Source organism: Aulonocara sp. 'chitande type north' Nkhata Bay, linkage group LG3 (assembly GCF_057382095.1).
Source record: "Aulonocara sp. 'chitande type north' Nkhata Bay isolate Kocher_YH1m ecotype deep benthic linkage group LG3, A_spYH_male_GT1.1, whole genome shotgun sequence".
NCBI classification, from domain to species: Eukaryota; Metazoa; Chordata; class Actinopteri; order Cichliformes; family Cichlidae; genus Aulonocara; species Aulonocara sp. 'chitande type north' Nkhata Bay.
In genome coordinates this window covers 4,840,210-4,866,573 of record NC_141346.1, presented here as the reverse complement: position 1 = coordinate 4,866,573, position 26,364 = coordinate 4,840,210, and the positions used below count along the sequence as shown (strand labels likewise).

Below are 26,364 nucleotides of genomic sequence, written 5' to 3'. Positions count from 1 at the left end.
ACCTTTAATTAAATAAGTTACCTCATAAACTACACTAAGGATGCAAGTAAAACTTAACATCCTAAATGTGAAATTAAAACCTAGTATCAGTTTCTGTCAATAACACTAAAGAGTATGCTCAAACTTTTTAGTGTTATTGACAGACAACAAAAACACATTAAAGAGGATAAGGCTCTGATAAGGCAAGGCAAGGCAAGGCAAGTTTATTTGTATAGCACAATTCAACAACAAGGTGATTCAAAGTGCTTTACAGAGACATTAGAAACAAGAACAAATAAAAAGCATGATTTAAAATTGATTAAAACAAGCAAATAACCTAACTAACTAATTAACAAACAAACAAACAAACAAACAAACAAACAAACAAAACAGTATATAAAATCAAAACAGATAAAATCAGAACAGTAGATAAAATCAGTAGTTAAATGTAAGTTTTGAAATTTAAGCTTAAAGTGTGGATTTGGTGCTTTATTCAAATGCAGCTGAGAACAGGTGAGTCTTCAACCTGGATTTAAATAAACTGAGTGTTTCAGCTGATCTGAGGCTTTCTGGGAGTTTGTTCCAGATATAAGGAGCATAAAAGCTGAATGCAGCTTCTCCGTGTCTGGTTCTGACTCTGGGAACTGATAAAAGACCGGATCCAGATGACCTGAGGGATCTGGATGGTTCATACTGGGTCAGGAGGTCATTGATGTATTTTGGTCCTAAACCATTCAGAGCTTTATAGGCCAGCATCAGAACTTTAAAGTCTATCCTCTGACGGACAGGCAGCCAGTGTAAGAACCTCAGAGCTGGACTGATGTGGTCCACTTTTTTGGTCTTAGTGAGGACTCGAGCAGCAGAGTTCTGAATGAGCTGTAGTTGTCTGACTGATTTTTTAGGTAGACCTGTAAAGATGCTGTTACAGTAATCAAGCCTACTAAAGATGAATGCATGGACTAGTTTTTCCAGGTCCTGTTGAGACATCAGATCTTTTATCCTTGATATATTCTTGAGGTGATAGTAAGCTGACTTTGTTATTGTCTTAATGTGTTTTTCTAAGTTTAGGTCTGCATCCATCACTACACCCAAATTTCTCGCCTGGTTTGTGGTTTTTAGGTGTATAGATTGAAGTTCTCTGGTGACCTGTAATCGTTTTTCTTTGGTGCCAAAGACTATTACCTCAGTTTTGTTTTTGTTTAGCTGGAGAAAATTGTGGCACAACCAGTCATTGATTTCCTCAATGCATTTACCAAGAGCCTGTACAGGGCCTCGGTCTCCTGGTGACATTGTGATATATATTTGTGTGTCATCTGCATAGCTGTGATAGTTTATTTTGTTGTTGTTTATAATCTGTGCCAGTGGGAGCATGTAGATGTTAAACAGAAGGGGTCCCAAGATGGAACCTTGGGGAACTCCACATGTGATACTTGTCTGCTCAGATGTGAAGTTACCTATTGATACAAAGTATTTCCTGTTTTCTAAGTATGTTTTGAACCAGTTTAGTACAGTTCCTGAAAGACCTGTCCAGTTCTCCAGTCGTTTGAGTAATATGTTGTGGTCAACTGTATCAAATGCTGCACTGAGATCCAGTAAAACTAAGACTGACATTTTTCCACTGTCTGTGTTCAGACATATGTCATTAAACACTTTGGTCAGAGCGGTTTCAGTGCTGTGGTTCTGTCTAAAACCTGACTGGAAGGCATCGTAGCAATTATTCTGTTTTAAGAAGTAACTGAGCTGTTGAGAAACTGCTTTTTCAATGATCTTACTTAAAAACGGGAGATTTGAGATCGGCCTGTAGTTGTTCATTTGTGTCTTGTCAAGATTGTCCTTTTTCAGTATAGGTTTGATTACAGCAGTTTTTAGTGATTCTGGAAACACACCTGATAATAAAGAAAAGTTGACGATCTGTAACAGGTCTGACTCTAAAGTCTTTGAGACCTTTTTGAAAAAACTTGTTGGCAGGACATCTAAACAGCAGGAGGAGGAGTTCAGTTGACCTAAGATGTCCTCCAGGTCTTTGCTGTTAATAGGTTGAAACTGTTTCATGGTGTTTAAACAGTTTTTCGGTGGACACAGTACATATCCTGGATCTGCTGTTGATGTACCAATTGCTTGTCTAATTTTTTGGATTTTTTCAGTGAAGAATTTGGCAAAGTCATTGCAGGCCATGGTCGAATGAAGTTCAGCTGCCACTGGCACAGGAGGGTTTGTTAGCCTGTCAACTGTAGAAAATAAGACCCGAGCATTATGGCTGTTTTTAGTGATGATGTCAGAGAAGTAGGACCTCCTTGCATTCCTCAGTTGTAAATTATAATTGTGAAGTTTATCTTTATAAATGTCATAATGAACCTGGAGGTTTGTTTTTCTCCATCTGCGCTCAGCTTTCCTACACTCTCTTTTTTCATTTTTCACCAGTGTGGAGTTTCTCCATGGAGACTTTTTCCTTCCAGAGATAACCTTCACCTTAATGGGAGCAATAGTGTCCATTACATTTAACATGTTAGCATTGAAGCTATTGACGAGCTCATTGACTGACCCTCTGGGCAGGTCAGGTGTTAATGGGAAGACCTGGTTAAAAATTGCACTACTGTGTTCAATTATACACCGTTTTGTGATCACTGTTGTTGATATATTTGTGTGGGCTGAGATTTTACTTTCAAAGAAAACACAGTAATGATCAGACAGGCCCACATCAGACACAGTAACCTTTGAAATGCTCAGGCCTTTGGAGATCAGTAGGTCAAGAGTGTGTCCTCTATTATGTGTGGCCTCTGTTACATGCTGAGTCAGCCCAAAGTTGCCCAGAGTGTTACTCAGGTCTTTAGTCCCTTTGTCCTGAGGGTTGTCCACATGAATGTTAAAATCCCCAGCAATAATTACACAGTCAAAATCAACACAGATCACAGACAGCAGTTCACTGAGGTCATTAAAAAAGTCTGTGCAGTATTTGGGAGGCCTGTAAACATTAAGAAACACAACTTTGGATGGGGCCTTCAGCTGTAAAGCCACATATTCAAAAGACTGAAAACTTCCAGGAGATAGCTGCTTACATTGAAATGATTCATTAAATAAGACAGCAACCCCTCCTCCTCTCCTGCTCGCCCTGACCTCACTGATAAAACTGTAGTTAGGAGGGGTCGTCTCGATGAGAACAGCTCCACTGTTATTTTGGTCCAACCAAGTTTCAGTTAAAAACATAAAATCAAGGCTGTGCTCAGTGATTAAATCATTAATTAAAAATGTTTTCCCAGCTAGAGATCTAATGTTTAATAAAGCCAACTTAAGTGTTTTAGAGGTATTACTTGTCCCCTCGTGTTTGGGAGCAGTCTGTGGCACACAAGGTATGTTTACTATGTTTAAAGATCTTTTAGAGTGCTGCTCTCTGTGTTTTGACCAGGCCACATGTCTCCTGTCACCTAAAAGTACAGAGATTTTAAAACCTTCTAGTAAACAGGGTCCCAGCTTCTCCTGGGAAAAGTCATCACTGCCATAATCCTCAAAGCCCGGACCCTTCACACATCACGCATCAGACTGCGGAGACAGGGCATGAAGAGGAACTAAGGGGGGCGAGGCTGGGCAATGTGACTTCGATTGCTCTGTTGAGGGTGGGGCTCGATGGCGAACCTTTGGCCGCTCTGGTGGGGGGTTTATGGGGGACAAAAAGGGATTGGGACGGGGGGTAGATCTGAGCCCAGCAGATAAGGTTAAGCGGGAGAGAATGGATGGTCTCCAGGTGTGCAAAGCTTGTAGAGATTTATCGCAACAACTTTTGTAGCTTTGATTTGCTTTAACTGCAAATCAAGGGTGGTTCAATAAAAGTACTGATTCAGGGATGGGGGGCTGCATACATCCTGTATGCATTCGACACTTTTTACATTTGTATTTGTATAAAAATGGATTTTAATTTACGCATTCATTTCTGTTGATGTACAACATAAAATCCCAGTGAAATATACTTAAGTTTGTGTTTGTACAATATGGAAAGGTTCAAGGGTATGACTACTTTTACAAGGCACTGTGAGTGAGAAAGAGCCATGTCAATTGTTGTTTTTGTTTAGTTTGTTTTCCTTTGCAGAATCTGGAAATATTTGTAAAACTATCAATTAACACAAAGCTCTACATTAGTAGCCGTGTACTGGGCAGTGCAGAACTGTGGTTCACAAAGAATGCATTCAAGTGCACCATTTAGTGTAGGTCACCTGTGTTTTAGCTCAGCTCACAGTCAGTGTAGGTACAAGTGTGTAACAAGTAGAGATGGACCGATCCGATATTACGTATCGGTATCGGTCCGATACTGACCTAAATTACTGGATCGGATATTGGAGAAAAATAAAAAATGTAATCCGATCAGAATCAGAATCAGAATGGGTTTATTGCCAGATGTTGAGGTTTACAACATTAGGAAATTGCTGCGGTGCTTCAGTGCAGACAATAAGAATTAAAGTGCTATGTAGAAAGAAAGATATGTGCATGAGATATACATGAGATATATACATGAGAATAAGAATTATGAGTGCTACGTAGAAAGATATATACATGAGTGCAGGTGGTGATCAGTGCCAAACATGGAATGATGCAGTGAACACAGCGTAGGGTCATGTGTTAGTGGCGGGGACAGTCATGTGGTTATTGTTCATGTGTCCAACAGCAGAGGGGAAGAAACTGTTCTTGTGTCGCGAGTCCGTCTCTCTTGTTTGTTTTTGGCCCACTTTGCACCAGAAAGAGGAAACCAGCGGCTGAACAACAGCAGCACGTTTAAGCTTGATAAGCTGTTGTTAGAATTTATTTAATATTACTTTCTACACCAGGATCTTTTTCTACGTAGCTGACGGCTGGTAACTGTGCAGGGGCGGATCTAGCAAAGTTTAGCCAGGGGGGCCGATAGGGCATTAACAGGGAAAAGGGGGCACAAAGACAGACTTTTCTTTCTTATTCTCATTTAAAATGTCGAGCTTTTAATAAATAATTGTGCAGTCTGCAATTTTGTTGAAGAAAGATGTTGAATCTATTTAATATTTCTTGAAAAATAATTGATTTCTGTGCATTTTTTTTCACACTGCATCAAATTAAGGTTGATTACGTCGATTAAGCATCATGAGGTGGAGCGTGAGGGGTGGTTCCCTATTTTTTATTTATTTATTTTTGTTGTTGCTGGGAGTTGGAACCCTATTAGTTAGGTTGCTTAATATTTACGCTAAGTACTCTTTAAAATACCAGAATAGGGAGGATGGTGTAGGTCTAAGTTTATTAGATTGATCAGTATTGCTGAACTATGAAATATTTTTTTTGTATACAGGTATAACAGAATAGCTTTAGTGTAGTTGTTGTTTTAAACTTGAGTATGAACTTGCAGACTTGCAAAATGCAGCAAGATATTTAAAAAAACAGTTTTGTTGATTAAAAAACACTATATCGGATTCATATCGGTATCGGCAGATATCCAAATTTATGATATCGGTATCGGTATCGGACATCAAAAAGTGGTATCGTGCCATCTCTAGTAACAAGATGCTTGATATGGATGCTTTTATTTTGCTTTTTTATTATAACTTTGGCTTTTAGAAGGCCTTTCTGACTTTTCTTTTTAAGTTTCAGTTCAGTCCTTGAACCATCGGGGGTGGTTAGGCTACTTAACACTGACCTATTAAAAAAAGCGCCAAACTCAATGGATGAACAAGTGTTGTGCCTACACAAAGAACCAATTTTAACTTGTATCTCTGAGAATGTTGTTACTAGCACCCTGATTTAAATACACATAAAACACAAAAACATATAAAATGGCATTTTCGTGCCAACAAGGTGATCCCAAAGGGTTATTAGCTGAAAACTTGGCATCTTATACTTACATCAGAAATAGGAAAGTCTCTCCAGCAAAGACAACATCCAACATTTCTAACTACATCAAGCAGTTAATCACCTCTCAAAGAGTTTATGTTACTAACAGCTCACCTCTCTGCAGCAGACGACTGCAGTCCTTTAAAATCAATACGGTCATATTTAGACTGGTCACTCTTTACGGACACACAGCTGGGTCCAGGTTCACGTCCAGCAGGTCTCTCCTTGATCCTGCTGGAGAGGAAAAGTTGTGTTTTTCATTTGCAGCCAGAGAAGCTGATGAAGAATTAGAATATCTTCATCATCCCAAAGAGAAACAGGTTTTCAGGATGAGCATGAGCAGAAGGAAACTCCAAGCTAGTGTTGGCAGTGTAAGAACAGAGCGCCACCCAGAGGTAAACACAGTCATTTACACTGTGCAGGACTATTGATGAATGTACATGTTGGATACGTTTTATAGAATAAATAGATTCCTCGCTCAGTGACTTCCTTTGAGTGGAGATAATTGATCTGCATTTCAGGAGTGGGACACATCTCATAGACTCCCCCTCTGGTCCTCAGTCTATATATACAAATCCTGCCTCAATCTGGCTCTACGATTTGGTGGGACTGGCCTTTGACAGTAGAGCTCATCAGCCTTTCCCAAGAAACTATTTAAACTATTTAAACCCTATCACTAACGGTTTAACTGAAATTAAACAGTTTGATGAGTAGCAGCTATTTGAGGGATTACTTAAAAACAGTAATGGCTTTATTCCATGTAAGAAACAACTCATCTCACAATTAAAGTCACTTTCCAACCTGCATTGTATTCAATAGTCACTAAAACATTCAACGTACTAGCCATACATCTGATAAAACATTGTCAAAGAATTATTTAAGCCTGGACTGAACACTTATTTTATCCAGTATTAGTATTCAGTAGTATACTACAGTTCCAATAAACTCCACCAATTTAATGTCTAAGATGAAGAGGAGCAGAAACATGCACTGGTATCCTGGATGTTTGACCTGTTTTTCTGATAATTAACTGGAAAAAAACTTCATGAAATGCATTCTGGGTAAACTTTCAAACTGGCCATACCACTACGTGGGACAAGTTGATGCTCAAAACAGGTTAGAAGATATCTCAAGTGTCATTTTTACATACATGTTGATGTCAGGCTCATCTTGTACCCATGATTTTTTGCATCAAAATAAGTTTGTAATTTTAACTCACTAATTGATGAAGCCCTTTTATTTTGTCACTTGCAGTTACCTGCAGCGAAATTGGACTGACAACTAAGAACTGTCAGTGCTTGCTGAAGAATTTTTATGCTCTCATAGTTTTCAGCTCTTGTTTTGTCAGTTTGCACTGTTGTAATGGTTTGCTTGGGTATTTAAAGTTTATTGAAGTAAATCCTTTCTCCTCAGGTATGAGCCAGGTGGTTCTCCTCCTTATGGGATTTTACCTTTAATTAAATAAGTTACCTCATAAACTACACTAAGGATGCAAGTAAAACTTAACATCCTAAATGTGAAATTAAAACCTAGTATCAGTTTCTGTCAATAACACTAAAGAGTATGCTCAAACTTTTTAGTGTTATTGACAGACAACAAAAACACATTAAAGAGGATAAGGCTCTGATAAGGTTAAGCGGGAGAGAATGGATGGTCTCCAGGTGTGCAAAGCTTGTAGAGATTTATCGCAACAACTTTTGTAGCTTTGATTTGCTTTAACTGCAAATCAAGGGTGGTTCAATAAAAGTACTGATTCAGGGATGGGGGGCTGCATACATCCTGTATGCATTCGACACTTTTTACATTTGTATTTGTATAAAAATGGATTTTAATTTACGCATTCATTTCTGTTGATGTACAACATAAAATCCCAGTGAAATATACTTAAGTTTGTGTTTGTACAATATGGAAAGGTTCAAGGGTATGACTACTTTTACAAGGCACTGTGAGTGAGAAAGAGCCATGTCAATTGTTGTTTTTGTTTAGTTTGTTTTCCTTTGCAGAATCTGGAAATATTCATAAAACTATCAATTAACACAAAGCTCTACATTAGTAGCCGTGTACTGGGCAGTGCAGAACTGTGGTTCACAAAGAATGCATTCAAGTGCACCATTTAGTGTAGGTCACCTGTGTTTTAGCTCAGTGTAGGTACATGTGTGTAACAAGATGCTTGATATGGAAGCTTTTATTTTGCTTCTTTATTATAACTTTGGCTTTTAGAAGGCCTTTCTGACTTTTCTTTTTAAGTTTCAGTTCAGTCCTTGAACCATCGGGGGTGGTTAGGCTACTTAACACTGACCTATTAAAAAAAGCGCCAAACTCAATGGATGAACAAGTGTTGTGCCTACACAAAGAACCAATTTTAACTTGTATCTCTGAGAATGTTGTTACTAGCACCCTGATTTAAATACACATAAAACACAAAAACATATAAAATGGCATTTTCGTGCCAACAAGGTGATCCCAAAGGGTTATTAGCTGAAAACTTGGCATCTTATACTTACATCAGAAATAGGAAAGTCTCTCCAGCAAAGACAACATCCAACATTTCTAACTACATCAAGCAGTTAATCACCTCTCAAAGAGTTTATGTTACTAACAGCTCACCTCTCTGCAGCAGACGACTGCAGTCCTTTAAAATCAATACGGTCATATTTAGACTGGTCACTCTTTACGGACACACAGCTGGGTCCAGGTTCACGTCCAGCAGGTCTCTCCTTGATCCTGCTGGAGAGGAAAAGTTGTGTTTTTCATTTGCAGCCAGAGAAGCTGATGAAGAATTAGAATATCTTCATCATCCCAAAGAGAAACAGGTTTTCAGGATGAGCATGAGCAGAAGGAAACTCCAAGCTAGTGTTGGCAGTGTAAGAACAGAGCGCCACCCAGAGGTAAACACAGTCATTTACACTGTGCAGGACTATTGATGAATGTACATGTTGGATACGTTTTATAGAATAAATAAATTCCTCGCTCAGTGACTTCCTTTGAGTGGAGATAATTGATCTGCATTTCAGGAGTGGGACACATCTCATAGACTCCCCCTCTGGTCCTCAGTCTATATATACAAATCCTGCCTCAATCTGGCTCTACGATTTGGTGGGACTGGCCTTTGACAGTAGAGCTCATCAGCCTTTCCCAAGAAACTATTTAAACTATTTAAACCCTATCACTAACGGTTTAACTGAAATTAAACAGTTTGATGAGTAGCAGCTATTTGAGGGATTTCTTAAAAACAGTAATGGCTTTATTCCATGTAAGAAACAACTCATCTCACAATTAAAGTCACTTTCCAACCTGCATTGTATTCAATAGTCACTAAAACATTCAACGTACTAGCCATACATCTGATAAAACATTGTCAAAGAATTATTTAAGCCTGGACTGAAGAGGGAGGGGAGAGAATGAGAGAAGAAGAGGCAGCTTTGCAGCGTAAAGACAGAATAACTCCAGCTTTGTGTCTTTTTCATTGTAGCTGAAGTCCGTGACAAACTGTTCCTTTTCACCTCAATACGAAACCCGTAATATTTTCTCTGAATACGAGACGATTCCGTTTTTTATGACGGTTGGTAACTCTACTAACAAACCTCATGAATAAAATAAAGTTCGCTACCAGTAACATCATAGCACCCACCCAGCTGTATAGAAACTGTCACGTGTCATAGCTAGCATGCAGTACAACTTATTGTAACTGTTTGCTGAAGTGGATTTTCAGCTGTTTAGAAACCAAAGGCTTGTTTTAAAGACACAGTTTAAATGGATTGAGGGAATGACGTGTTTGCACTGCAGTTTATAATCAACAACATCAAACAGTTAAAAGAAAGAGATCATGTTACTAACAGCTCACCTCTCTGCAGCAGACAGATGTTGGGATTTAAAATCAATGATGAAATGTTTAGACCCATCACTCTTTAAGGACACAGAGCTGGGTGGAGGTCCAGGCTGGTTCCTGTGAACAATGATGGAGCAGTGATGTGAGTGCTGAGGTGTGACATGGAGAAGAGTCATGGACAGTTAGAGATGGTCGTCTCACCTCTGAGCTTTGGTCTGGCTCTCATGTTCCCCACACAGAGTGCTTTTAGAGGGAGGGGCTCCCTCCTCTCTGTCCTCACACTGATCCATGCTGCTCAGCTCACACACACTTTCTACCTGCAGAGGAAACACAAATCATTCATGTGCACATCAACTGAAATCCTCATTTTCTTCAAATATCAGCAACTTTATTTCTTTGTCAGCTTAATTTGTAATTTGTATTTCGGAGCATTTTCCCCAATTTTTCCTGTTTCAAACCGAAATACTGAGAGTTAAATAACATCTATAAAATCTACAGTTTGACTGAAGTGAATTTCTTTCTTTTTTTAACAGATAGAAATTGATGCTGCATATTATTGTATAAATACTTTATTGTGCATCAACATCATCGCTATTATTTTAATACAAATAGTATTTTCAAAGTACTTGGTCATCAAAACAAGCTGAAAAATTCGTTTTTGCATGTTGCAGTTTAACATCTGACTTATTTTAATTCAGTTGTTTGTGATATGTAGCCATTTGTAAATGGTTTAAGGATTAGAGGCTGAACATAAGTTTTCTTCAGTCTCATGCCGTGAATATTACATAAGAAATGCAACACCTAATGCACCAGCCACCTTTCCTTGTGAAAACCCTTTGTTGGAGCACAGACTTTGTGATGCAAGCTCAATCAGTGCTACATCTGATTTAAATATTACTTCATAAAGTCCCACGTAAACCCACACCGAAACATTCAGCCAAGCAATGTGGTTTATCATATAACATTTCACAAAACAAACTGTTTTAAAACCAGCGTTATCCAGTCAGTTTTATTACCAACATGCAACAAGTGCAGCAACAACGGTGTTTTCTGACACGAGTTTCTGTTTAGATGAAGTTAGTTTGTGACGCAGTATTTTAAATCAGGCCTACATGTTTAATCTATATCTAAGCTACATCTATAATAACATCAATAATAACAATAATAATAATATCTCCTGCTTTCTCCTTAACACAAGTGGATCTCTGAGTCTCTCGAGCGGCTGTTGTTGTGTCAGTGAAGGGAGAGCAGCAGCTCCACTCCGCCTCCTCCACAGACTGATGGAGGCAGGAAAAGCTGCCTTTAGTCATCAGGAAGTGGATCCACAGTAATCCACAGAATTCAACTGCTCACCGTCAACTAACTCTGCTGCTGCTCTCAGTCCCGGACTCTGATCACACACTAACAGGAAATTGGATTTGAGATGACTCGTGTTTTAGTTCAATATATTGCTGTTATTTGAGTATTATATTGTTCCCTGCTACTTCTGAGTTTTGTTCTCCATGCTCTTATGGTCTTGGTTCCCTTTTGTGTCTTGTTTGTCCTCATCTTATCTTTGTGTCTTGTTGTCAGTCTCCTGTGGACGTCAGCCTTTCCTCCATGTGTTCTTACCTACCTACATGGTTTGTCTGCCTCTATAGTTCATCTTGTTTCCTCAGTCAGTCATGTCTCTATGTTTGTTTACCTTTCTATCAATGTCAAGTTCATATATCTGTGTGTTACTCACTTCCTCTTTTGACAACCACTTGTCTTGTGTGTGTCTGTTCTGTTCTGCTGTATTCCCCAAGTGTACCAAGTCCCCCCCCCATATAAGGTCTGCGTCTCCCTCTGTGTTTTGTTTCGTCCTCCTTTATGGTGTGAGAGTGTCCATCCATCTGTTTGCAAGTTAGTTTTTGACAAGCACTGCCTCGCCTTGTTATTATTAAGGTTTTGTTTGTTCTACCTTTTACCAGCCAATAAAACTTTGATTTTGGGTTTACTTTCATCTGTGAGTCCTGCATCCTGGGTCCACTCTCTGCCTGCCACACATCCACAATCCACGACAGAGGGTTTCTGCCTTGGCGTGTGTTTTTCTACCTCCAAACACCCTTTGGGGGTGTTTGTGTTTTTTGTTTTGTTTTGTCCCACAAAGCATTTGGAAAATTGTTTATAAAATAACACAAGCACAGACATGTTAAATAAAAATGTGTAACTTCCCACGTATTGAATAAATGTTGACTTATTTTCAGCAGATTTGATTTGAAGTTTACTAGGAACCTTTCTTCCTCCTGTGAGCCTGATTGTCTTCATCTGAGCCCTCCATGATTGCTCAGCTTTTCACTGGCCACTCCCTTAGCCTGCTGGCTCTTCACCAGCCTTAGAGGTCCAACTCTCCAGCTCCCCAGTGTGCTCCTCAACAGCTTAGTTTTTGGTGGAGATGTGGACTGAGAATATAGAGCCTGCCACCACTGGGCCCCAAGCTATCTCTTCCAGGTGAAAGTGGGGCTCGTGTTGTCGGTTTTACACACTGCAGCTAGAGCCTGTGTCTGGGCCTGCATAACGTTTTGTCTTTTGGTTGGGTCCCAGAAACCTCTTCTTGTGTTCCTGAGCCAGCTGACTCACAGACTGCCAGTTGTAGACCTGTGCTTGCTTTCCAAGATACTGTTGCTCTGCCCAGGGTCCCCTAAGAGACTATCAGCCACTGGGTGTCTCCACCGAGACTGAGGACCCTGCTCTTACGGTGAGATTGTGTATATTGCTGAACAGCCCCACACACAAGCTTTCTGCCCTCTCAGACTCACTTCCATCACCCTCCAGATGGTTTCAGTTGCCTGCATCACCAGAAGTGTTCCACCACTGCTGTCTTGACTGGCCACCTCCTCAGTAAACGGGGCACTCCAATACTGGCCTTTGGTCCCCTGAACAGGTCTGCCGCTGGCTCCCTCCTCTTTCTCCCAGGGAGTCCCATCTCCTCAGCCAGTGCTGTTCCCATACCAAGTCCCCTGAATTGCTTCACTCTGTTGCTGGCCTCTCTCTCCTGGTCTTGCACCATTGTTGGACACTCCCCCAGAACTGTCTCTTCATTTGTGGACTCTTGTCCTCCCTATTGTTTTCCTATTATTCTTTTTTCTGATTGACCTGTTTGTTCAGCTGCTTGCTGATACTGAGAAGGTTTCTGTTTCTCTGTGTTCGATGAGCTCTGACTTCTGTGTATCTAGCAAATACTTTGCCTCTCGCCCTATTGTAGCATGGATAGATGGATGAAAATACTGTAATTAGTCCTGTATGTAATAAGATGGAGCTGAGCTTTGTCACATTTTCACAATTCAACATCTTCCCATCCTCAGTAGTGTGTACTGCTGACTGAAATTCACGTATCTACAAACAAGTATGAAACTCCAAGCTTACTGTACCTCTTACTGAAAAACAGAGCTACTATCAGGAGTCAGAGCTCAAGCTTAATGACAAAAGAGACAGGGAGGAGAGGAGGCAGATTTTCACAGTAAGAGGAAGTAAAAAGACAAAAAGGAAAATAGAAGCATTCCTTTTTAAAGCAAGAGTCAAGTTCATTGAACAACATGTGAACAATGAACGTGATAAACAGAAGTCATCTTTACTGCAGCTCATGATTCAGAAACAACAAACACTCCATCAAACACAGAGTAAAAGTGTCTCCAACGGAAGCAGAAAAAATGTCCCTTTAATGAAAACAAATCACATGAACGAGGAGCTTCACTCACAGCTTTTCCTTCATCTTAATGCAGCTTTTTACTGTCTGTGTACAAACTGATCTTAGAGTCTTACTTCAAACTGGAATTAACTGCAGCTTCTTGTCTTTGCATATCTGTGCGCGCGCAGGCCACACCTTCATGTCTTCACTCAAAATATGCTGTCTGACTGCTCAGACGGAGTTTAAGGCGAAGGAAAGTTTACATGCTGACTTGTAAAGACATAAAACCTTTGTCTATTTCTGTCACAGCCCAGCTCCAAAGTCTGTGACAAAGGAGGTAGAGCACACAGTCTGTAGATGATGCTCACAGTTTTAATGAAGCCAAGAAACCACAAAGTAGTGTGTGTCTGTCAGCAAATCACTGTGCAGAGTCTGAATGAGTGTATGAATGGGACTAAACACCAACGCCAACAAGGAGCTGATTCAGCCAGGCAGAGGTAGTGGGAGTGAAAGGATGCCTGTGCTGGTACAATCCTGATATTTTATTTTGAAAAGACTAGCAGGAAACAGAAATACACTGCTGTGTGTTTGACTTTAATGGAGAGACGACAGTTTTCTTCCGAATAAAAAAAGTAAAGAAATCAATGAAACATCAGCTGTTCATCAAATTGTCTGATTCAATCAATAATCTATAATCATGTGGATTTGTCTTCAAACACAAGAGTGATCAAAGTTTGTCCTGAAATAAGAGCTGAACATTTGGTCCAAACATCACAGAGACAAACAGTCAAACTGTTAAAGGAGGAAACAACGCAAACTTACAGTTTCTTCAAACACGCACACCAACAACAAGCTCCACACCTGGACACTAAACACGGACACACAGGTGGGCAATGTCAATGTCATTTTTAAAAGTAAAATTATTTTCTAAATATAATTCCCCTTAAGAAAAAATGCAAAACTTTATTGTGACGTCTATTAAAATTAAAATTGATTACTGATGTGCATATCATTTCTAAATAGTTTGAGTGATTAACCTGCATCGGGACCTATGAACTTCTAACCCCTGCGAGTCAATCTTACAGTTCGAGCAGAAGCTGAGACTGAAAAAATCGCACAGTGTCTGCCCAGCTTTAGACGAAACAAAAGTTGCTATATTTGACTTAATGTGTTTGGAGTGCTCACACTGTGCGTCCATAACATGAAGGTTATAACAGAAATTCTGTCGCTCGCTCTCTCTGTCTTTCACTCACACAGACACGCCACCACCATCAACTTTGCTAAATTACTAATGAAAAACATTGATCAGCTGTGATTGAGCAGCGATGTCCATCCAATTATTTTCACGGTTGTTGTGGTCGTGATGATTTTGTGAGGACACATCGAAAAGGCTCGGATGAGCCATAGTCCTACAAGTTGTGCCTCCATCTCTTGTGTCCAGATCACACGCCGCACTGCCGTGCTGCGCCGTCTTTTCACTTTCATTTCTGTTTTTGCGCGTGCGCAGTGTGAGATGCTGCGGTGACACGCTCATGACAGCCGACAGGATTTCAAACAGGTTTAATTTTTTATGACCAAGCGATTGATGATCGGGAGGTGGTCGTGAGGTGTTAATCGCTTCTCGCTACCCCACGTATACTACACGATGCACGACGCACGATGAAGGCGAAACTCGGGCCGATCACCAAAACGGTCGCACGACTGAAAAATCGGCTCAAAATGAGTCAAAAATCGCCCAGTGTCTGCCCAGCATAATCCAGTCAGTCACACTTGAAATGCAAACCCTGCTCCACAGTCCTGTCTTTGCTTTGGAGTGAATAGGCTGTTGGAACAGAGCCAACAGTTTATGACGCAGTAGTTTTAAGCCAGTGAGTGAGTAAGGTCAGTGATCTAAATATAAGCTATAACGATATAAAATAATAATAATAATAAGTTGACTATCTCCCGCTGTCTCTGTGAATATAAAAAGCGGAGCTCAGACTCTCTCCATTAGCTGTTGCTCGTTTGGTGTGTCCCTGTTAGCCAGGAAAACGTTACACGCTGAGTTTAATGGAGAGAACAGAAATAAAAACACAGTTTGTTGTGTGAAGAAACCAAACGTGAGCTGAACAAACAGTAAAGTTCCTAAAGACAAACTGTTAAAGGAGGAAACAAAGCAAACTTACAGTTTCTTCAAACACACACACCAACAACAAGCTCCACGAATTTCAGGAAAGACGAATCTTGGAAAGAAGGAGAAACACCCAAAGAGGCGTTTGAGGACACTCAGGTCCATCGAAACCCTATATGCTGCGTTCAGGTGAACCTCGGAAACTCCCAAATCTCTGACAGGTTGTGATTTTTTTCTGTTGGTTTTCCTGTTTGAAACACAAACATCTGTCATCACTTTGTTGTTCTTTTTCCTGCAGCGGTTGAATATTTCAGCAGTAAACTGACGTTTCTTCAAGCTCATTTCAACATGTTGAAGTCATGAATGAAAGTGCAGTTTAAGGAGGGTCATGTGACATGTTCAGTATTGTCACACATGTCTAGATTGTCCCTGATATCATAACTGCTCAAACACTGATGATTATATTTGAAGCATTATTACTGATGGCAGCAAAGTTTGAATGGAGCTCTCTGTCTGTGCTGATTTGTCGCCCTCTGGAGGTGAAAATACAAACTGCATGATGTCACTGTAACCACCACAGAGACAGGAAGTGTTTTTAAATGACTGAAACACTGAAATGATGCTAACGGCTGTCGTTGGGCTCACTGATAGCAATGCTGATGCGTTCATGTCAAACACTGGCTCAGGTCAGACTCCATCCTTCTCCAGCGTGAAGCTGCCCTCAGACCCACAGCAGTTCTGACTTTTGACCTCCTAACCCTAACGATTTTAGTCTCTTTGCCTCTTTAATGCAAATCCATCTAAACTGTAGCAGAGCAAAAGACGCTGTAAGCTGTTCTATGACTGATGTTCATACCAGAGTTTCTGTTTCCAGCTCATACGTGTTAAACGCTGCTGCTGTGCTACATTTGTCATTTCCTGCTTTCACTGCCATCCATGTCAAAGCGCTGAAGTCATCACTTTAATGCAGTAAAAAGGAGCTGTAAGTCTGACATTTATTTACTGTCATCACAAACACACACAGCTGGATTAGCACCCAGACAAAGGGCTGAAAAGCTGAAAATCAGCAGCCTCTTTGCTGTCTTCACTGCTGATTCAGCCTTCCCGTTACTCTGAGGGTAACCTGGTGAAGACGTTTTGTGCTGGAAATCCCACAGTCGACTAAATCTCAGAAACTCACCGGACGTATACTGTGGTCCATTATCTGAAACAACAATGTCCGGGATGCCCTGTCTGGCAAAGTGAGCCTTCAGCTTTCTATTCACTGTGCTGGACTTAGTTTCCGGGAGATAGTCAATTTCCCAGAAGTTTGAATAGTAGTCCACTGTGATAAGGTAGTCCTTGTTGTCAAACATGAACAGGTCTGAGCCCACCTTAGCCCATGGTCTAGTCGGGATCTCAGGTGAGACCAAAGTCTCTTTCTGCTGTCTGTAGTCAACTGACCTGCAGATGTCACACTTAGTCATATAAGTCTTAATTTGTTCGTTCATGCCTGGCCAATACACACACTCTCTGGCTCTCCTTAGACAACCTTCTACACCTAGGTGTGTCGAGTGTAGTCTAGTTATGATCTCCTGTCTCATGGTAGTCGGGACAACAAGACGTTCACCTCTAAACACAAGTCCATCCTGACTACTCAGTTCATCCTGGAATGAGAAGTATGGTCTGATGTCACCGTCAGTGTCTCTTTTGTCTGTCGGCCAACCTCTGTGAATTGTATCTATGAGGATCTGTAGTGCTTTGTCCTCTTGTGTAGCAGTCCTTATGCTGTTTAGTCTGTCAGGTGAGATGGGTGCATGAGTGACCATGTTAATGCTCTCTATTTCCTCCTCTATGGAGCCCTGTGGTGAGCACTCTGGAAGATATGCCCTGCTCAACGTGTCTGCTAATAACATGTCTTTGCCTGGCACATACACCACATCTATGTCATATTTTTGAATGCGCATAAGCATCCTTTGCAACCGTTTGGGTGCGCTCAACAGCGGTTTTCTTACAATGGTCTCTAAGGGTTTGTGATCACTGTGTACCACCACTTTACGACCATATGTGTACTGATGAAACTTCTCCATGCTGAAAACTACAGCCAAAAGCTCCTTTTCGATCTGGGCATAACTTTGCTCTGTACGTGTAAGTGCTCTACTCACAAAAGCCACAGGCTTACCCGTCTGCATGAGTGCTGCACCTAACCCTTTGTCAGAAGCGTCACATTGTACTGTCAGCTCTTCCTCTGGGCAGTAGTATTTCAGGACTGGAGCCTCTGCTATAGTCTCTTTCAGTCTCTGGAATGCGTCTTCATGTCGAGTTGTCCAGTTCCACTCACTGTCTTTCTGTGCCAGCTGTCTCAGTATGTCACAGTTGTCAGACAGATGTGGGCAAAACTTTGCTAAGTAGTTCACCATACCTAACAGTCTCTGTACTGCCTTCACGTCTGTAGGTCTGGGCATTTGTTCTATAGAGCTAACCTTCTCTGGGTCTACTTTCAGACTGTTGCATGTCAGCTGATGTCCAATGTACGTAGTCTGCTTCTATTTAAGTTTAAATTTGTCTGCGTTTAACTTAATGTTTTTTCTGCCTGCAACGAGTCAAAAACTGTCTCAGCTTCTCGTCATGGTCACGTACTGCTCCAGCATCTGTGTCCCCCTGACCCGTGATCAGCACACCATCTGCAATGATGTAGATCCCTGCCAGACCATCCAAAGCTTGTGTGAGCTTCCTCTGGAACACTTCCGGAGCTGGACTTATCCCCATTGGCATCCTCAGCCATCTGTAGCGTCCAAACGGAGTCTAAAATGTTGTCAGGTAGCTCGACTCCTCCTCCAGTTTCACGTGCCAGAATCCACTCTTCACGTCGCAGACAGAGAACACTTTAGCCTTTGACAGATCTGGCAAAATGTCCTCAATGGTGGGCAATGGGAAGTGGCTCCGTAGTATGGGCTTTGTTTAAGGGTTTTGGATCTATACACACCCTTAAATCCCCACTCTGCTTTTGGACCACAACCATCCCACTGATCCAGTCTGTGCTGCATTCTACTGGTGTAATGATCCCTCTGCGCTGAAGATCTTGAAGCTCCTTTTTTAACGGCTTTATCATTGCAATAAAAAGCTGAACAGAGTCCAGAGTGTGGGGAACCAATGAGAGCAAATACAGAGAGAAGTGAGAGCAGAGCAGCCAATCAGACGGGTTCAGGGCTGAGGAGGCGGAGCTGCAGACTAAGGAAGAGCAGAGTGGACTCTACATGAGAGACTGCAGATGATAAACGTTGACAATAATTCATTGATGAACATGTGTTTATGTGAGGTCAGATTATAAATGTCCTCAGTCAGCTGTTCAGTCTGTGTTTAGATCTTATGTTAGCGCAAACATTATTGTATGTTACCCACAATTCATGTGAAACTTTCACAGTGGAATCACTCACATCCATGTGTTAGCTGTTGTACTGCTGGACCATTTCTAATGTGCATTTAACTGTATGATCTCTAATCAGTGATCCAGTTCATTGATTTAACTCATCAAAACCCCCAAAATGGACTTGAAATACTCGATTTGTGACATTTGAAGTCAAATGTGAAGAAATGAACATCATAGTTTCTTCAAGAAATGATTTCTCTGTCATTGCTGCTGCTGCTACATACATACAAATATCAAAGTTGAGTTTGGTAATTGTTCTGTAGTGATTCTATGATATTTCAAAGTATCCCATGAGTCCATCTTCAGTCTGATTTACCCAGGCTGGCACTTGGAGTACACTGGCATGTGGCCCCTTGTGCCAGCATTAGTGCTTTCCTCCTTTCTGCTGTTCACAAATCACACTTTGACTATAACCATTAAAACAACAGTAAGTAAATGTAGCAACAGAGCTACGATACTTTAAATGTTTTCCAAGTTTCATGATTCATGTGAGGATGTTGCATAAGAAAAGCATGATGTATAAAGCATAAGTGTTTCTGACCAGTTGTTGACGTTCCTTCATTTTCCCTGATGAAATCTATCAAATACTGTCCAACAGACTGATGGCACAGCAGTGCAGAGGCTGCTGAACCTGCCTCTGAAGCCTCTGGTTTAAAATAGTTAAAAGAAATAATCCAGCTATAGTTGTCAGTATTTCAACTGCTGCACAGCAAATAACTTTATTATAAAATAAAGCAATTCTGTCTGATATTGGGCCACCGTTGTGTTGCTTTGAATGTGTATTTTTTTGGGGTGACAAAAATGTTGTTTATTTCTTTAATAAATAGTTTTGACCAGTAAACTCTCCTTGTTTAAACATGCACCATGGTGTGGTCTTTCTTTGCTTGTGACTTCTTGATGTTGGTAAATACAATAATTGAAAAATACCACGTTACATCTAATATACATATGATAATGTACAACACATTATGGAGTAGGCTTCTGCTGTGAGGTCCCGCCTCCATGTACTCATGCAGTTAATTGCTAGACGGGTATTTTTATAAATAATATTACATCAGGGAAATTTTCCTATACATATTTTTGACCTGGGGGTAGAATTGATTGTGAAATGGAAAAGGAAAATGCTTATGAACTTGCAAATGAAAAACATGATGCATTTAAGGTAACCCTTTTTCATTTTTATTTAAGAAGAGAATTTGTTCCACTGTGCGATGGCTGAACCTGTTCCTTTTCGTGGACATCATTTCTCCTGCCTCAAACAAAATCCCTCACATGGCCCAGAGGAGGCTGAAGTGCAGAGAAACTGGTAGAGATGCAGTTATACAGTCTACCTGGGCCCCACCAACTATCAGCTAAAGAGAATAAATAAATTCAATTGCTGCACATTTTGCAGACTAACAGTTTAAGATTATTTAAAACATAAAATATATATTTTTATAACATTAAATTTAAAGAGTCAAATAGAAGTCTTTCTAAAGTTATTTAATGATATTTATATTGTGAAAAGCAGATTTTTGACATTTTATCTTTTTCCCGTTTTCAGATATAATAAACACACACAAAACAAAAGCAAACAACAAGAACACAAAGCTGGAAAACCCAAAATCAACTCAGAACACTCCCACACAACAGAACCTCCTCTATTCCTCGCTGGCTCCAAATCTCTCAGTGGAATGATCAGTGGTTTGCTATCTGTCACCATCAAAACACTCCACAAATCCCGCGAATGATTCGCTTCCTTATAATCCATGGAATCAGATACCGAAGCAGTTAGACTCTAAATGAAGCTTCAAACCTGCTCCTGTTTACCTCTGACAACAAGAACATTTAGCCAACAGTTTATTAACTTTGGTAAATTATGAACAGGCATCAGTGCGGTCACCTATACTGTCCTTTAGTGCTGCAGCAAGAGGAATCTGTTCAGTTAATCTGAAATCTCTTTCTCTCGCTAAAACAAACGTCAGCAGACTGAGTCAAAGACAGATAATTTAAACACCAGATATTCACCGGCGTCACTTCTTGATCCAGGAATAAAAGAGGACGTTGCACTTACTCAGCTTCTTCCCATGAACGTCTTCACTCTGCAGCTCTCTGCTGTCTGGACCAGGTCTGTGTAGAAACAGAGAAAATCCTCTGCTTCTCCTCCGTCATCAGTCCTCTGTGTCTGCAGGCTGTGTCACATTAAACACTTCACACCAGCAAAGAGTCTGAAGCTCACAGGTCAAAGGTCAGCTGCTGCACCTTGTGTGATATTAATTTGATCAATAATTAACCTGCAGCAGGTTTCTGCTCCAACACTCTGAACAACCCTGAGAATAAATCAGATGATGTGGGTGTGTCTGCAAGCTTCAATAGTATTAAACACCTCACACCAGCAATGAGTCTGAAGCTCGCAGGTTAAAGGTCAAAGGTCAGCTGCCACACTGTATATAACATTTCAACAGTATACAGCCTGACTGTGGGCATCTCTGCAACCATAAACAGTTTAAACATTAAACACGGAACTATAAAAGAGTCTTAAGCTGCAGCTCACAGGTTAAAGCTCAGCTGCTGCACCCAGTTATGAGTTTAAATAAATCATCAATCATGATCTTTTCCCTCTCGGCACATTCACTTGGCCTTGGGGTGTTTTGACTGAGCTACACTGTATGTTTCAAATGTTGTAAATAAACTGGGAGTGATTTGGTTGTATTATTTGTTTGGTTTTTGGTTCTATATTTCCACGTAGATGAATCAAAAGACATTATTCTTACCTTTTCAAACTGTGACACCACGCCTATGCTTTTCTGCCTCTTCACAGATTAACAACATGCGCAGTTCATCTTTAATAGATACTGGATCTAATCAGTGAGCAGATATTTTATCACCTTATTTATAACTATACTAGAAAAAAATACAACTGTGTTGGTGATTCATGCAAACTTGCATATCAGCCTTTTAAGGTTTTGTTGTAATGAGAACAAAGAGGTTGTGTCAGGGCTGAAAACCCCGACTTGTTCTCCTTTGCAGGTCATCAAATGCACCACAGAAGTTTGTATTTGCACAAGTCTGTATATGTTTGATGGCTTTATTATTCTCTGTTCAAAGACAGTAAATGTGGAAAATGTCTCATGTAGTATCAGCTTCATTTAAAATGACTGCAAACATTTAGCGAACATGTGCTGCTGTTTGTCTTACATTTCAACACTGAATGAACCCTGAAAACGTGATGGCAGGTGGCAGATTGGAGTTCATATGAAATATAGGCTGTATGAAGACTGGAAAATATAGATGATAAAAATATGCAGCCAAACATTTGTGGACATGAGCCATGAGAAATGTCTGTCAGTCAGCTTGATAACTCCATCTACTGTGGGCTACATATACTGGGCTGGTAGCTCCATAGTGTTGGAAAGAAACGATTAAATGTGCAAAGTTTAAAATCATCGTCTCTTCTAACACAGGAGCCATGTTGAGTTTAGATCACAGCCGACCACCGGCAGTCTGAAATGGAATGAAGCCCACTGACAGCGAGCAGGTCTAAACAGGAACGCACCCATTTGTATGCGTTTGCAATGATGTGGCTGCAGCTGACACAGGATTGGTTCAAACTAATACAATATAATTGTACAATATAATTATCATGTTCGTACAATATAATATTTATATTGTATGAACGTGATCCTATATTGTACGAACGTGATGATTATGTATATTGTAATAACGTGATATTATGTTGTTCAAACGTGAAAAGTATCTTGTTAGAACAATAAACCTTTCACGTTATAACGTGATACACTTGTATTTTTCTTTTGCCTGAGTGGCAGCTCTATGCTTCCGTAGTTCAACACGACAACAATTTGACTTCAATGTGAACATTTGCCATTAAATAACCTTCTTCATCCAGCTGACAGCATCCTTCATCCTATGATATTAACAGCTCCTCCTGTTGATAACAAACCTCTGACAGGATCTGCTTGAGGAGCTTTTTCATGTGCAGCTCTCTGAGCTCAGGGCTGAGCTGCTGTTTCATCTTTAAGAGCTGCTGCCTCCTCGCCGGACTTGTTCTCCTCTTCTTCTCCTAATGACACCATTTCTGCTTCATATCTTTCACTGGGCCTAAAACAGATGAAGAGTAGATCTGCTGCTGTTCACTGTTTGTATTAATATGGAGAAATATGAAAAGACAAACACAGCACACACAGAGAAATGTAGACAGGATGTGCAGCCAGTGCAGTAAATGGTCTCAATATCAGCTCTTTAGAAAATGATCCTGATGAACATGAAACTAACATCCAATGAGAAACACAGCTTCCTTGTTTCATGTCCAATAACAATAAATGCAGAGATGATAAAGAGCTGTTCTATTGTAAAATGCTGAGATGATTATTAGACAGAACCCAGCGGCTCACCAAAAGCCTGCATTGAAAATCTATATGAAAGTCATCTATGCTCATATATGGCAAAATCCTTTGACTGTCACTGTGTTTTTCATCTGTGCTCTTGTTGGTTGGACAAGTTTGTAAATGACAAAGAGCTCAGTGGACTTTGCATCCATCAAATCCTGTTAGATGTTTGTTTTTCCTTCACAGCTTTGTGATGAAGGCTGAAGAACAGAGATATGAACTATTGCCAATATGAATCCTGATGCATGACGTGGGCACAGACCCACCACAGCAACACTCAGCTCACCTCATTCCAGGCGCTGGTCTGCTGGAGACCATGAGCCTTGTTAGTCACACATCAGCACCGTGGTAGGAAACAGCCTCCATCATTTCATTAGATCTGAATTTGGACTGTTTCCCTCTGGATGAACCAAGTCTGTCAAATCTATTGATCCAACACAAACAAACACATTGGCTCACAGTCAGATTGGCTTTGTATGGATGGTGTAACAGGGGCTGGGAAAGGATGCTGGAAGCTGAATATAACACAGAACAATAACAGGACATATAATAATGTAGAAACATGATCTTCAACAGGCACACTTCTATTATTCATGATCACAGACACAAAGAACTTGTGCAGCCCTGATATCAGCCCTAATATATGAGTGTGTTTGCCCAAAAACTGAAACAGCATCAACATGACAGCTGTAAGAAATCTTCTCTCAGCCTTGTTTGGCAGAAGATCCCTGCAACAAAGATTGTAGCTGAAAGATGACGTGTGTAAAGTTTGCTCTGTGGGAGGGTCGAGGCTGTTTTTAGACCTTTGATAGTTTCCAATCCAGTTCTGACAGACAGGAATAAAAACAACATCATTAAGATCAGATCATGGAGCTGTTTGCTGCCTTGTTTCTATCTTCACATTACAAGACTTTACTACAATAAAGATGCTGACATGTATCTGTAGCAACAACATCATTGAATCTAGAACAACTGGAGCCAAACCAGTGGCTCTGCTGGGATCACTGGTGAGCCAACACTTCCTTGTTGATGCAGATTTCAGGGCTTCCTTTTGCTCCTCCGTTATAACTGTTCTCTCTTCTCAACACATGATGACACAAAGGAATCAGCAGTGACAAAGATGATGCTGAAGAGAAGCACACACTTCACACATATAACAGACCAGTGCAGTTACACACACCTCTGCTCGACATCAGGCCTCAAACAAAGACACAAAACACTAACTTGACTCTAAACAGAAGAAACGAGCAGCTGTTTCTGTTCTGTGCTTATTTATATTTGACACACATGCTTCTCTTTGTGCAAACACACATCGCACTATAAGGCTAACCTCGCACACAATGATTGGACAGCACAGTGATGATGCTGGGAGATCCTATACGCAGCAACACAGAAACACTGAGAACTTTAAACAGTGATTATATTGAGATCAGCAGCCGACCCAGTCTAGATAAAAGCGAGCAGCTGGGACCGCTGCTGCACCAAAAACAGGTTTCAGTGTTTCCATGTGTGTGTGTGTGATGTCTTTACTTATACTGGTCAATAGACTTTAGTCAACACATCATTGAAAGGTGTTACACATGAAATAAAAACAGTTTTTCAAGTATCTTTATTCCTCTGAAGCAGCTGCATTATAACCAATCTGCTCCTTTGTGGCCGTTTAAAACAGCCTTAAATAACTGTTGTTATATTTGTTGCAGCTTCTGCTCCTCTTGAAGAGACATTTTTGAATTTCAATGTGACTTTAACTGGATAAATATCGGATATATAAACGTCTGCAACAAACTGAATCCAGCTTCTACCTCACGTTAGGAATGTTTTTGTGGCTCAAGATGACCTGATATCTTTCATGATGGAGACATTTGACACATGTTTCACATATTATAGACCAACAAGTTATTCATAGCAGTTTAAATATGGGGAGTCACTTTTGGGCCCAGCAGATGAAACAGAGCAAATATTTACTTCTTTATTTAAGTGACGTGTGTCACAGATGTGACCTAGTAAAGTGTAACTGAACATTAGTAACGTTATTAACACTCTCATGGTGTGCTTTGAAGATATTTCCAGGCTTCCATCATACAGATGATGCTCGTGGCAAAAGAATAACTTTCAGAAGCTGATAGGTTTGTAGCTTGAACCTATTCGCTGGAACGTTGAAGACAATATAATTGCACAGCAAAGCAAGACATGAAATAGGCAAAGTTCTTCATGTTTCTCGTGCACGGGAGAGAACCGGACAAACGCCGTTCCTTCGCTTGACCCCAGTTGCTCTCGTCCGCTCCCCCGTAACACTGCTCTTTTATTGAGGTTACATGAATATGCATAGGTTCATTAACATACGACGTCAACATACAAACAAAGAGTACCTTGCCTGTGCGTTGTGTAAGTGTGTGTGGGGTCAGAGTAAACAACTTCCCTTAACCTGCTGGTCTGGAAAATCCAACAGTTCATCTATATGTAAAAAAGCACTGAGACTAAAACTGACATAGCTACGTTAATCCTACCGTAAAACAATAAGACAAGGTACGACCTCTTCCCATGCTCCCGGGATGTAGCACCAAGCCTTTGCAGCCTGCTAAAGATCACACATCCTATCACTACACAATTGATTTCTAAGCATATATGGTTAAATATTTCTAAGCATAAATGACAATCAACTGAAGCCTTTTCATTATGAAATCTGTTTCTGTTCATGAAGAAATCATATTAAAACTGATTAAATAGACATTTTTCAGTATTTAACTGCTATGTGCCCATCTCATTGTGAAGTGAACTGGAGTCTGTCTGTACTGGATCTGGATTCATAGTCGTCCTTCCAACAGAGACACAGCGATCCAGCTCACCGATTGGAGAAAACGACGTACTGAGCCTGCTAGCAGGTGCAGGAGGGCCAATCTCAGCCACAGCTATGAAGCTGATAACTGCTAATAAAGCCCATTGATGGACTGATAACATGAATATTAAATGTCAGCTCCCTCCAAAATAAGAGCTTTTTTAAAAACTCAGTCTGAGGTCTTATTTTGAAAGCCAGAGTTTGTTGAAGCTGTTTCCTTGAGCAGGACCCTGAACAATTAGAAAAAGCAGATTTAAAAACACTTCATCTGTGCTCATTAAACCGACATCATGCAGTTCATCTTCTCACCAGCAGAGGACCACAAA

General features: G+C 40.5%; 1 protein-coding gene across 8 annotated transcripts in view; it reads right to left on the bottom strand.

Moving 5' to 3' along the window:
* Window positions 1–15,572, bottom strand: part of LOC147333616 (uncharacterized) — a 35,753-nt gene extending 20,181 nt beyond the window's left edge. For 2 of the 8 annotated variants that reach the window (XM_086286258.1, XM_086286260.1), the window contains exons 1-5: window positions 15,464–15,572; window positions 9,851–9,966; window positions 9,665–9,766; window positions 8,428–8,547; window positions 5,935–6,054 (exon numbers count right to left, since the gene is read on the bottom strand). In XM_086286258.1, the coding sequence (XP_086142384.1) occupies window positions 5,935–6,054; window positions 8,428–8,547; window positions 9,665–9,766; window positions 9,851–9,939 (431 nt within the window). In that variant the 5' untranslated portion in view covers window positions 9,940–9,966; window positions 15,464–15,572. Of the gene's footprint in view, window positions 1–5,934; window positions 6,055–8,427; window positions 8,548–9,664; window positions 9,767–9,850; window positions 9,967–14,120; window positions 14,185–15,463 lie in introns of those variants that run through there. The other 6 variants (XM_086286263.1, XM_086286264.1, XM_086286262.1 and 3 more) reach the window with 5 other exon arrangements.
* Window positions 15,573–26,364: the final 10,792 nt, after the last annotated feature.